Consider the following 14,214-nt stretch of genomic DNA (forward strand, 5'->3'; position numbering starts at 1 on the left):
GGCAGCGAGCTCGGCATTCGAACCTCCCTCGCAAAGACGCTCCCCGGCCCACAATGCACCGCGGCGGGCAGCCTTTGAAAAAGCGGCGCGGCTCGTTCAAGATGGCGGAGCTCGACCAGTTGCCTGACGAGAGTGAGTAGCACCTCGGAGCACCCCCTTCACCCCTCCGGCCGCCCGTCCCGCGGCTGCCCCGGCCGGGATGGGTGGCCGTCCCCTCCTCCGGCCAGGCTGGGGTGACTGCCAGCCCCGCCGTTGGTCCCCCCCGGGTCTTCCCACTCCGGTGTTGCCGCCGCGTCGCCGCCTTTGTTATGGTGTCTTGTGTGTTGGTCTCTGGGCTGGTGTGAGCGCCAGGGCCGGAAACCGAAAGCCCGGGAGTCCGGCCGGTGCCGGGCGGAGGCGGGAGCTGCTCTCCCGGCCGAGGTGGGGGTGGGGGGGAGCGCGGGCCCCGGACGCGGGGACTGTCCCCAACGCCTGCAGCGCTCGCCCGGCGCCGAGGGACGCCCGCCCGGGTTATGTAACTCGCCGGTCCGGGGGCCGGGAGGGCTCGGGCCAGGCAGTGGGTGTCACAGCCTCTTCTTGTCCCGGCCTCTGATCTTGTCCTGTCACAGCTCCTGCCTCGACAGGCACTTGGGAGCTTCCCTGTCCCCCTCCCATCCCCCCAAGTGTCCACCCCTGGAAGTGTTTCCGTGTCAGGGGGTTGGCCCCTTCCCCCGGGACCACAGGTGGCTGTGGACCTGGTGATCCAAACTGGATACAAAGTGTCCAGGTACCCCCATCGCACAGACTTTGTTCTGAGGGTGTGTGTGTCCTAAGAGGCATGGGCTGCCTTTGCCCAGGGATGTGACCCGCGCAGCATACCTGGGCACTACCCTGCCTGCCACCCACCCTGTGCATTGCGTCGCTTAACCTCCTTGATTACTCACCCTGACACCTAAGACATGTGTGCTCACTTGTGTTGAGTAAGTCAAAGCACCAATTGTGCAGTTTGAGGACAATGGAACTTAATTTTGTAATTTACGGGATTGCCTGGATTATGTAAAAAGGCACATTTTATCTTAGTTACAAAAAGGTCCTGAATCCCCACTCAATATTCAGTTTACGTATGGGTATCATTTGGGGGAGTTTTAGTATTAACAAAAACAAAGGGCTCAGTCCCTGTTAAATCTGTGCACAAGGCAAATAGACTTTAAAAATGAGAGCTCCAGATACCGCCAATTCTCTTTTCTTTGTGAGGTCATATATTCTCAAAATGTTGTAAAGTTAAAATTAAAGTTCAAGTTGCCAAGATGGTGAAAAGTTGTATTAAGTAAGTGTCTGTGTGTTAAATTTGATCTAGACCAGCGCTAACTCCCAAAAGAACTTTCTCAGTGATGGGAGTGTTCTTTTTTGCGATGTCTCATAGGATAGTGACTAGTCATGTGTGGCTGGGGAATACTTCAAATGTGGTTAGAGTAGCTGAGGAACTGAATTTTAAATTTTATCTCATTTAAATTTAAATAGTCTCCTGTCGCTAGTGGCTATTGTATTGGACACCGGCCGGCCCTCTGCTCAAATATTACCTTTCAGACCATGCATGAGATTTACTGCTTCTTGATTGGAGAATATAGTTGATTGTGATTTAGGATACTCCCAAATAGAAGTTGGCCTATTAAGGCCGGCCCGTGGCTCACTCGGTAGAGTGCGGTGCTGATAACACCAAGGCCACGGGTTCGGATCCTATATAGGGATGGCCGGTTTGCTCACTGGCTGAGCGTGGTGCTGACAACACCAAGCCAAGGGTTGAGATCCCCTTACCCGTCATCTTTTAAAAAAAAAAAAAATGATAGAACTGCAAGGAGAAATTCCACTATTATACTTTGAAACTATATCACCCCTTTCTCAAAAGTAGATAAACTCAGCAGGCAGAAAATCAGAAAGGACATAGCCAAACTCAACAGGATCATCAACCAATGGGATATAATTGACACCTATAGACTGCTTCCTCCAAAAACAGCAGAATACAAATTCTTCTCAAGCTCACATGGAACATTCACCAAGATAGGCCACATTCTGGGCCATAAAAGACAGGTTAAAATTTTTTGAAAGTTAGAAATTATTCAATATCAGCACCCGAACCCTCGGCGGGAGCGCCTCCGCACTTCCCAAGCGGCGCACCAGCACAGTGCGCCACCGGGCCGGCCCTTGTCTGGGCTTTTTAACCTACTGTTTCTTCTGCTCGGACTCTGCTTTGATCTTTTGCTCTCTTATGGCTAGTTACTTTTCAGATGTTACCTCCTCAGAGAAGCCTTCCCTAACTACCCTATGTAAAGTAATTCTTCCCACACCAATATGACACTTTATAGCAATTGTTATTATTTGTACCAATAATTATTATTTTATCTTCTTGTTTATTGTATGTCTCTTTCCAGTAGAATGTAAGCTCCCTGAGAGCAGAGGCTTTGTCTATCTTGTTCTTTGGGGTAACCCTAGCCCCTAAAATAGTGCTTATGGCAGGCATTCAGTAAATATTTGTTGAACGAATGAGTGAACATACCTGGTTAGAGCAGGATTCTAACTTAATCAGATTCACCTGCCTGTAAAATCCGTGTTTTTTAACCTAAAAAAATTTTTTTAATTAATCAAAGTAATACTAACAGTAAGCACTATATTAAAATTAGCCATATACTATGTGCACTATTCTAAGCATTTTTACATCTATCAACTCATTTAATCTCCATTTTCCAAATGAAGAAACAGCAGCACAGAGCAGTTAAGTAACTTGCTTAAGGTAACAGTGAGAAAGTGGCAGAGGCAAGATTCAAACACAGCTAGTTCCAATCTAGAACCTGTTCTCTTAACCACTGTGCTATACTGCCTCTCAAGAAAGGAAGAAAGGTTAAAGGTGGTAGATCAGAATCCCCAAGATATGGTTCCTGCTTTCATGGAGTAGCAATAGATATCCTTGTGGCTCATACCCTCTTCCCTCTGCTCAAATATTACCTTTCAGAGAAGCTGATTGTGAGCACTTTATAAAAAAAAAGTCTTTCCTCCCTCCACCCCGACTTGTATCCCTGCTTTCCTGCTTGACTTTTTTCCATAGTGCTTACGATCACCTGACATGTGTGTGGGTTTGTCTCCCCTCAATAGAATGTAAATTCCGTGACAGCAGGGACTTTAGCCATCTTTCTTGCTCTTGTATCCATTGTCTTGAGCAGGGACTGGCATGCAGTCAGCACTCCACACATTCACTGAATAAGTGGAGAGTTACTACTCTTTCTCAAATGAACTATATTTCCCTTGGTATCTGCACGGATAGGTATACTGTCCACTATTGCTGCTTCCCAGTTGTGTTGTAGCGTTTGAGACTTTTTTAGCAAGATTTTATGACAGTCTTCCTCCCCCACCTCCCCCAAATGGCTTTACTGCCTTTGGTCATTAAACTTCTGTTTGCCAAACAGAAACTGTTATGGTGTCCTATTAACTATTCTCCACATCTAGGCAAGAGAGTGGAGTGAGAGCAGGAATGGCTTTGATGCTGATGGGTGTCTGTTGTGCAGGCCTCCCATACTGACTAGTGGAGGAAAAAAGTCAGTTGAGGTTTAAAGATCTGAGATGTGTATTGTTTAAGGATGAGATGAAATGTTTCATAGCCGTAACTGCCATACTTTATCTGTTGCTTCTCATTTCAAGTCTGTTATCCATTTATATGACTTGTAAATCATTGCTGCTTTTGGAATACACCAAGGAAGATGAATCTATCTTCTCTGATTTTTGTACCTAGTTCATGTTCTTTTTTACTTCATCCCCTGAGATCATCTTTTATTATTTTTCAAATGCCTTGGACTTCTTTGCAATGCACATCCAATTCTGAGATTTTAAATTTGGTGCTCTCCCTCCCTCAAAAAACTTCTTTCCCTGTTGATTGTCCTGCTTCCCCCACCCATAGATCCTGTCCCTTATTCACGCCAGAGCCTGTAGCCCCGTGCTTCTTAAAGTGGGTTACCTGAAACAGAATCCCTTGAAGAGCTTTATTAATAATAGAGATTCTGCATGTATGAGGACCTTCCTGGTAATTCTAATACACACTAAAGTTTGTTTTATCCAGTGAACCCCTCCAACTTTATGCTAGTGCCTCTTGGCTGTTCTGAATTCCCTTTTCCAGCTTGGATCTTTAAGTGTTGCACATACCTGCATTGGAGACTTTCAAGGGATTTATTGCCTGCTGACAGTCCCTGGATGTTTGCATTTTCTGTTTTCTCTTCTCCATTACCACTTCTGATCTTTGTCTCTATAAATGTCAGTTCCCTTTCTCTTTTCCTCCAGCTCCAGAGTAGTTCTGGATGATGATCCCAGATTACTTCTGTCCCTACTCTTCCTTTTTTCTCTCTTTCTACATTTTCCTCTCTCAGAATGGTCTCTAGTTCTAACAACTTCAGCAAAACTCCCAGTGCTCTCTCCAGCTCTTCCTTACTCTGAGTTCTGGTCTATAGCTTGAATTGTCTACTAATTATTTCTAATTGTACATCCTACCAATAGTTTAAACTCAACATTGTTAAAACTAAATGGATCACTTTTACCCCTAAACCAAGTTCTTTTTCTGTCACTTTGATTGTGAAATAATTATTGATTTGTTTTGTTTTCAATTGCAGGCTCTTCAGCAAAAGCCCTTGTCAGTTTAAAAGGTAAGAATTACAGCATTCTTAGCTAGAAACTTAATTCGTTAAATTAATTTGAATATAATGTTTCTCTTTCCCTTCTAAGTTATGACTCATTATAGCTTTTAAGTTTTGGTTTTCAGTGATAACTTTAAATTGATATGCTTCTATTGGAAAACTGGTCCTCAGTTGTTAGAAATTATTAATAATTTTTCCCCAAAATTATTGATTAAAGAACTTCCTAACTAAAGATTCCAGAAAGATCTTATTTAGATTTAAAGCGTTTGTTAAACAACTTTGCTGATCTGTATGTTTGCATAATAGTTTATTTTTAAGAATCTTGCCTTCTAGGTAATGCAACTTCCCTGAAATAAAAGAACGATAATAACTTTTCTGAGAAAAAAAGTTAAGCATGTTTCTTGGTTTTCTTTTGATAGGTACATTAGACTAGCCGTCTTAATAGAGTTTATTTTAAATTTTACCTCTTGATTAAGATTCTACAGGGGAAATAAATTTGGAACCAAGCTAAAGAGTCTAAAAGGTTCATTAGTACCTTCAATCTTTAAAGCTACTGTGTTGTGCTTTGGATTGGTGATTTACCTAATTAAATCCTTCTGGCTTGAGGAGACCACTTATCTTCCAGAATGCCCCAATTTCCTTGCCTAGCAAGATCACCTTCATCCCACTTCTTTTGTTTTGTGCTTCCTAAAATATACATCTAAAAAAGTATTCCACTATTCTTTTTCTCCCAATATTAAACCCATTTCTCTTTTTAAAAAAATTATACAAATAATATGAATTTCTTATAGAAAAAAACTAGAAAATGCTGATGAGAAGCTAGAAGAAAATAAAAGTATCCATCTTGTGTATTTATCCCAGTTTTCTATGTCTCTCTCTCTATATATAAACATACTCTTTTCACAGAAAATTAAACTCACCACTCTTTATTTTCATACTGTTTATTTAATTACATGATTGTATTTTTCCTTGTGTAAAACTCTGAGGACATTTCTTTGAATTAAGAAAAACAGAAACACCACACTAATTTCATTTTCCTATGTCGAGCATTTCACTTAATGAAGCAAAAAACATTTAGAAATATGTTCTAAATTCAAAGTTAGATGGGGCTTTTTCCATTTTCCATTGCCCTGCTTTCAATCGGAATTGTACCAAAAATTATGAGACAGTTCTTGGCAAATTGGAGTGGAGGAATTATTATGGCCAAAAAGAAAGGGGAAAAAAAATAGAAACCACATATTTTGGTATGGAAATTTAATACTTTCAAGATGCATTGTTTTATCACGTTATTTAGGGTGGGGCTGGCTGGTTAGCTCAGTTGGTTAGAGTGTGGTGCTGGTAACACCAATAGAAACCACATATTTTGGTATGGAAATTTAATACTTTCAAGATGCATTGTTTTATCATGTTATTTAGGGTGGGGCTGGCTGGTTAGCTCAGTTGGTTAGAGTGTGGTGCTGGTAACACCAAGGTCCAGGGTTCAATCCCTATACCAGCCAGCCGGCAAAAAAAAGTATTATGTAGGGAGTTAGACAGAAATTTTTCATTTGCTTTTCTTTTTACATGACCGGTAAGGGGATCTTAACCTTTGACTTGGTGTTGTCAGCACCACGCTCTCCCGAGTGAGCGAACCGGCCGTCCCTATATAGGGATCCAAACCAGCGTCTTTGGTGTTATCAGCACCACACTCTCCCAAGTGAGCCACGGGCCGGCCCTAGAAATTTTTCATTTGTAATAAACTAAAATTACTGTGGTCAATGTATATTTTTTCATATTGGTAAATATTTCATGCCTTTTTAATAACAGCAATATTTCATATTATGAAATCCTTTGAACTAAAATTTGTTATTGATTATTCATTACAGAGGGAAGTTTATCTAATACATGGAATGAAAAGTACAGTTCTTTACAGAAAACGCCTGTTTGGAAAGGCAGGAATACAGGCCCTGCTGTAGAAATGGTAAGGAATGAGTTTACTTACACTTTAGAATAAATATAGTCAGTATTATGGTCATGTGTAAGTTCTTATAGCACAATAAAAAATTTATAAGGTTTTTCTCCAGCCTCAAGCATTTGGGTCTTTAAGTGTCATTGAGCAGTATTTGATCTTTAGATAAATTATCTGTAGCCAGTGATAATCTGGTCATCATTAAGCATTTGTTAAGTACAGTGATATGCCACATAATAACGTTTTGGTCAACAACAGACCTTATATGCAATGGTGGCTGTACCACATAGCCTAGGTGAAGTAGGCTTTACCACCCAGGTTTGTACGCTATGCTTGCACAACGATCGAATCACTTAATGACACATTTCTCAAAACATATCCCCGTCATTAAGAGAAGCAACGCATGACTGTAATCATAGTTTCTTTAAATAGGAAAAACAAAACCAAAAAGCCTCCAACAATCCAAAATCATACTTATATTAGATATGCAAAAAATTTTACATGGCTCTCTGGTCCCTGCAAAAAGATATATAAATAAGTGGTAAGGTATTAAAATCTCGTGTAGGTCAAGGGAAGTGTGTTTAGAGATGGGAATAGAGGACCGACCGGCCCGTGGCTCACTCAGGAGAGTGTGGTACTGATAACACCAGGGCCATGGGTTCAGATCCTATATAGGGATGGCTGGTTCGCTCACTGGCTGAGCGTGGTGCTGACAACACCAAGCCAAGGGTTAAGATCCCCTTACCGGTCATCTTAAAAAAAAAAAAAAGAGATGGGAAATAGAGATGAACATGTAATTGGCATGACTAACAATTTTAGGACCTCTGCCTCTCCCCTGCCCAGCCAGGTAGCCAGGAGGTTTTAGGGGTCAATCATGAAACAAGCCTGGAGCTGGGATAGACAGCAGCGGTCACAGTGGCCTGGGATCTGGCCACAGTGAATGTGGGGACTTTCCCCACTGTGTCAGTTCCATCATCATGATTCCCTTCCTACTCCTTGCCCTTGGTCAAAGAAGGGGACAGGGTAGAAGGGACTTCCTGTTAGGGCTGTGGAATGTTGAGATTCTGAGAGAGTTTAATTTCAAGGGTCCATACCTCCAGTCTTGACCCAACTGGATGCTGCACATGTTATCCCTCTGTATCTGTCTCCCTCCCAAATAAAAATGAAGGTCTGTCCAGAGTGACGGGAGGAGGCTTTGAAAAAGGATGTGGGTCTTATTGGGATATTATTTTTGTTGTTTCTGTCTATTAATGAAATCTCTGAACCTAGGGTGGACTGCAAAAGTTTTCATGTTATAGACTGTTAAGTATGATATACTTTTGGTACTTAAAATTTTTTTTAATTCTACAGATAATCAAGTATCTATTATATGTATCTTATATTTTTATTTATAAATAGAAATTGGTTAACAATTTTTTTTTTTTTTTAAAGATGACCGGTAAGGGGATCTTAACCCTTGACTTGGTGTTGTCAGCACCACCCTCAGCCAGTGAGCTAACCGGCCATCCGTATCTGGGATCCGAACCCAGGGCCTTGGTGTTATCAGCACCACCTCTCCCGAGTGAGCCACGGGCCGGCCCAACAATTTTTGACAGCAGATCTAGGCTTATTCTTTTAGAGTGATTTAGTATCTTTGTTCCAGCCCAGCCCTATGCAGCAGACATATCATGTAATACACCCAACTGGTATGAACCCAAGCCCCAACATAATTTGAACTGGAATTTCTAGAACTTATTTTCCTATCTTCACCATGCAAGGGTACTAGTGTACTAGGTAGACTTAGGTTCTAGTTTTAGTTTAATCATCAGTTAGGTGTTGCATTCGTAAATAAATTGAACAAATGTATATCTTACTGCTTTGTAAATGTAAGATTATTTATATTTGGTTTTATGTGCTTTGTATTACCCATGCAACCTCCTTTCATACTGCTGATAATCCAGAGTTAGCTGTATTTTCCAAGTACAGAATTGTCTTTTGGAACAAACATGGGAAGTGTTCAGCTTTTTCATTAAATAAAAAAATTTCTTTCATAGCCTTTCAGAAATTCAAAACGAAGTCGACTCTTTTCTGATGAGGATGACAGACAAATAAATACAAGGTCACCTAAAAGAAACCAGAGGGTTGCAATGGTTCCACAGGTATGTTTATGCTAAGATTTTGTCTTATGTGAAAGGAAGTAAGCAATCACTCAGCATAATAAAGGTTATATTTATTTATTCTGTTATATTTTGAGTAACAAGTTCTTTAAATCAGTACTACCAGGCTGGGTGGTTATGCCAGTGGTTAGAGCATGGTGCTGAAAACACCAAGGTCCAGTGTTCGATCCCTGCACCGGTCAGCCACCAAAAAAAAAAAATCAGTAGTGCCACTCAGCTCCTCTTGTAGTTACCTAGAAAACGCCACTACTTTGTTGATTGGCTTTAAATCAGAGTAGAAAACCAGACATCAGCCCTACAAATGCACACTTTTAAGAATGGAGATAGTGGATATTAAGCTTCTGGATTTGGCAATATAGAATCAGATTGGAGTTTTGCGTGGAAGGGGAAAAATGTTTTACTGTATCGCTGAGGGAAGTACAAGGGGTCTCTAAAAAGTTTGTAGAAAGATTTGCATTGTCTTTTGTGATATTTATATACTGGTTTTTGTCCACGGTTCCTGGCTCATGTTATTCTCTGCCCTCCTTTTACCTGCTCCTTTTTTTTCCTTGAGGCACAAAATTCTCTGACCTACCTTAGCTGATTGTAGGTCATAAGACCACCATTTCAAGAGGGGCCCTGCCCCATGCCCGGGAGGAAGGAATGCTGCGCAGAAAGGTCGAGAAGAATCTGAACAAACAGGCCTTGTGGGTTTCCCCACCCGGTCAGTTAGTGTTAGATCAGACCCTTTTTGTTCAATCACATTTCTACATGATTGTCCATGCTTCAGTCATGCCTACCTGCAGCTTCTGTTAAAAACCCAAGAACTAAGAGTTTGGGAATTTCCAGATAGCTGTACGTGTGGAGGTTCCTGGAGGATGGCACGCCCAGGGAGGGCATGGAAGCTCCACGCCCCTTCTCCCATACGTCACCCTATGCAGCTCTTCATCCATATCCTTTGTAAAATCACTTATAATAAACCAGTAAATGTAAGTACATGTTTCCCTGAGTTCTGTGAGCTGCTCAAACAGCGTAATTGATCTGAAGGAGCGGGTCATAGGGACCCTGATTTATAGCTGGTCGGTCAGAAGGTCCAGAGGCCTGGGCTTGTGACTTGCGTCTGAAGTGGGGGCCAATCTTGGTGACTGAGTCCTCAACCTGTGGGATCTGACGCTATTTCCAGGTAGATAGCATTTGAGTAAAATTAGAGGACACCTAGCTGGCATCTGCTGTGTAATTGACTGCTTGTTTGCTGGTGAGGACAAATCCCCACACATTTGGTCACAGAACTCAGTGGTCTGTGTTGATTGTTGCTGAGTAAGAGCATAGGAAACACACTTCTGTGTGTGCTTTCCCCCTTACTCAAACATCTTTTAATTCCATTTTTCTATGATTTTTCAGAATACCCTTGTATGTTAAAGACTTTCTTTATTCAAAAGAGGAAAACATGTCATGAAATTATATCTCCTTTTTTTGTATTTCCAGCATCTTTTTCTTTTTTTAATCATAGTGGACATGTAAGAATCAAAGGAATGAAAGTTAGATAAGGAAATAGTAACTTTAAGAATAATGTAATTTTTCTCCTTTCAAATTTAAAATGTCTGAAATAGTCATTCCCTACTTACTTTTCATTATTTTCTTATAAAATAAGATTTCCCAATATAATGGATCATAGTAGAGGTGATTTTCTCAACCAAGGATTTGGCATCAAATAAATTAAAAGCATGATCAGCAATATGCTCTATCAAAAAAACCTCTTACATGCCTACACGATAATTTAAAATAGTAAAATTTAGGGCCGGCCTGTAGCTCACTTGGGAGAGTGTGGTGCTGATAACACGAAGGCCATGGGTTCGGATCCCTATATAGGGATGGCCGGTTAGCTCACTTGGGAGAGCCTGATGCTGACAACACCAAGGCAAGGGTTGAGATCCCCCTTACTGGTCATCTTTTAAGAAATAAAAAATTTTTTAAAAACTAGTAAAATTTGTTTATGTTCTATTGCTATCATTACTATCAAATTATCTATAAAAATTGTAATAATTTTTATTCCCACTAACAGAATGCACAGAAATGTATCTTGACCTTTTTTTTTTTTTAATTTACTTATTTATTTTTTGGCAGCTGGCTGGTATGGGGATCTGAACTCTTGACCTTAGTGTTTTTGGCACCACACTCTAACCAGCTGAGCTACCTGGCCAGCCCTATTGAACTTTTTTTAAACATCAAAGACAAGTGTACATAAACATCTAAAATGCAATTTAAAAATTTGATCCCATTGAAACCAAAATACAGTGTGCATTTCTTGGCTCTGTAGGTTTTGGATACAAGGTCAGATGAACACAAGAAAGAGATAAATAACAATTTTGTTACCTTGACTTTGGAAGAGCCATGTTACTAGGATGATCTGGATGACTCACAAACATACAGAAAACTCTGGCCTTTGTGACTAAGACACTGTCTGTCCCAACTCTATCCACTGCCTTCCTTCTAGGCACATCATTCCTTCTAGAACTATTTTACAAAGTCCTTTCTACCTCTGAGTAATACAGAACAGATATAGCATAGGACAGGCATGATATGTGACTTCTTCCAATATGTGAAAAGTTTTTATATTCTCTGAGTTTTCTCTTTACTAGTCTTAATATCCCTAGTTCTTTTCAGTCTTCATTTACATGACATGGCTTATCCCCTTACCCTTCTAGTCATATCCTCTAAATCTGTTGTATCTTGTCTGTATGTTTATTTAAAAACCATCCAGAGCAAAAATATTATGAAAACCAACTTTTATTGAGTACTTAGTATGTGGTAGGTCCTGTTCTGATCACTTCATATGTGTTACTTTGATTTAATCTTCAACAACCCCCATGAGATAGGTTACTGTTATATTACCTGCATTCCCCATTTTGCAGATGAGAAAACAGAGACAGAGAAGTTAAATATCTTGCTCAAGACCACAAAGCTAGGAAGTGAAGACTGATACTAAAATGGCAGGCAGCCTGTCTCCAGAGTCCTTTTTTTTTTTTTAAATGAACAGCTTTATTGAGATATAATTCACATATCATACAATTAATTCATCTATTTAAAGTGTACGATTTATTGGTTTTTAATATATGCACAGAGTTGTGCAACCATCACCAAATCAATTGTAGAATATTCTCATTGCCCCCAAAAGACACCTTGTACCCAGTAGCAGTTACTCCCATTTTCTATTTGTTGAATAAACCCTTACAACTGTAATTGCTACAACAAGGGTATTTAACTTAAAATTTAGCATTCACTATCAAATAATCTAACTATAAAAATTGTAATAATTTATATTCCCACTAACAGTTTGAATAAATTTCCCCACACCCAACAGAGGGATCTCTAATACAGTTTTATATCCATTGAGCCGCTAATACCCTATTTAGAAACCCAGGTTACTAACTCAATAGAAAGAAATGTAGCCCTTGTTGTGATAAGAATATTTTATAGTAATTTGCTTGTTATTTATGCTAACATGTCCTGGCTTATAAAACTTTTCTTTTTTACATTAAAAAGTTAATTTTTTAAATATAATGTGCTATCCTGTATTGGATTCTGGAATAAACAAAGGACATTAGTGGAAAAACTGGAAAAATCCAAATAAACTCGGAGTTTAGTTAATAGTATTACACTAATTTTGACAAAAAAAAAAAATCATGGTTATGTAAGATATTAACATTAGGGAAAGATGGGTGACGAGTATATAGGAACTCTGTACTTTTTTTTGCACATTTTCTGTAAATATACAATTTTTCCAAAATAAAAAGTTTATAATAAAAAGTAAAATGTTAGGAGGGCCGGCCCGTGGCTCACTTAGAAGAGTGTGGTGCTGATAACACCAAGGCCACGTGTTCGGATCCCTATATAGGGATGGCTGGTTAGCTCACTTGGAAGAGTGTGGTGCTGATAACACCAAGGCCACGTGTTCGGATCCCTATATAGGGATGGCTGGTTAGCTCACTTGGAAGAGTGTGGTGCTGACAACACCTAGTCAAGGGTTAAGATCCCCTTACCAGTCATCTTTAAAAAAAAAAAAAAAAGTAAAAAGTTAATTTTGACCTCAGCTCACCATTCTGATCTTCAGCTTTCTTCATCTAGTGGTAACCACTGTAGTTAGTTTGATTATACTTTTAAGGCCTTTAAAATAAGCATTTAAATAAACTATATGTATGTATGTATTCATAGAAAATGTATAGTATTTAATGTCTATAGTTTTTTCTTTTTTAAAATGTATATATTTTTATTTATTTATAATTTTGTGGGGTTTTTTTTTTTTTTTGGCAGCTGGCTGGTATGGAGATTTAAACCCTTGACCTTGGCGTTATAGCACCCTACTCTAACCAGCTGAGCTAACTGGCCGACCCTATATTTTTAAAATTACATTTATAGTGTCAGTTTCATATTCTGCCATGCATCTTTCTGTAATTTATTCTTTTCACTCAAGTCTTTTTCTGAGATCTGGCCATGTTGATTGAGATAGGCAAAACAGGGTTGAATATTTCCTTTCTTTTTGCTGTTGTAAAGTATTCAATCTTCTATGACACCAAAATTTATTTACAAATTCTTCCATTTGGGGACATTTAAATAGTTTCTAAGTTTTTATTCTTACAGTGCTGCAGTGAACATCCCAAGCATATTTGTATACATTTACAAGTGTTTTTCTAGGACAGATGCCTAAAATATGGAATTGCTGCATCATATGATATGCACATTTAAAGTTTTTAAAGTAGTGTCAAATTACTCTCCAAAGAAATTATACTGGTTTATGCTTTCTGCCAACAATATGTCAGAGTCCCTGTTTTCCCAAATGCTTGCTAACTCAGTATATAACCAAACATTCATTTTTTTCCTAATCCAGTATGAAGATGTAGCCTCTTACTTGTTTTAGTTGGCATTTTATCTATGAGTGAGATTGAGATACTTTTCATATGTTTAAAAACCATATCTTTCCTTTTCTGTAAACTTTTCTCCATTTTTCTATTCTATTGGATTGTTGATCATTTTCCTATTAGTTTATAAGAATTTTGTGTAAAGAATATTAGCCCTTTGGCTGTTTATATAGGCTGTAATTTTTCAGAGTTTATAGTTTATCTTTTGACTTTGTTTTTCTTTCTTTTTTATTATTTTGACTTTGTTTCTATATTTTTCAATATGTATTATTTTGAAAAATTTTAAGTGTCAAATATAACTTTCTTTCCTTTTTATGACTTCTTGAGTTTCTCATGCTCAGGAAGATCTTTCCCTAGTCTAAAATTTATAGTTTTAGAATTCTCTCATATTTTTTATTTCAGTTTTTTTGTTTAAATTTTCGATACATCTGGAATTTATTTTGGAGTAAGGAATGATGTAAGACTGTAACCTAACTTTTTTCCCAGAGGGCTACTTCTTTGTCCTGGTAACATTTATTGAGTAATTCATCTTCTTTTTTTTTTTTTTTTTTTTTTTTTTTAAA

At 39.0% G+C, this 14,214-nt stretch overlaps 1 protein-coding gene and 1 non-coding gene across 4 annotated transcripts in view; both read left to right on the forward strand.

Moving 5' to 3' along the window:
• Window positions 1-6: 6 nt before the first annotated feature.
• LIN9 (lin-9 DREAM MuvB core complex component) overlaps window positions 7-14,214 on the forward strand; it is a 75,977-nt gene continuing 61,769 nt past the window's right edge. Inside the window, exons 1-4 of one of the 3 annotated variants that reach the window (XM_008580790.1) lie at window positions 7-132; window positions 4,629-4,661; window positions 6,518-6,612; window positions 8,634-8,738. In XM_008580790.1, the coding sequence (XP_008579012.1) occupies window positions 54-132; window positions 4,629-4,661; window positions 6,518-6,612; window positions 8,634-8,738 (312 nt within the window). In that variant the 5' untranslated portion in view covers window positions 7-53. The remainder of the gene's footprint in view (window positions 133-4,628; window positions 4,662-6,517; window positions 6,613-8,633; window positions 8,739-14,214) is intronic. The other 2 variants (XR_551077.1, XM_008580791.1) reach the window with 2 other exon arrangements.
• TRNAT-GGU lies at window positions 6,078-6,151 on the forward strand. The gene has a single exon. It is a non-coding gene; the product is annotated as a tRNA-Thr (tRNA).

Source organism: Galeopterus variegatus, unplaced genomic scaffold (assembly GCF_000696425.1).
Source record: "Galeopterus variegatus unplaced genomic scaffold, G_variegatus-3.0.2 Scaffold2162, whole genome shotgun sequence".
Classification (NCBI taxonomy): Eukaryota; Metazoa; Chordata; class Mammalia; order Dermoptera; family Cynocephalidae; genus Galeopterus; species Galeopterus variegatus.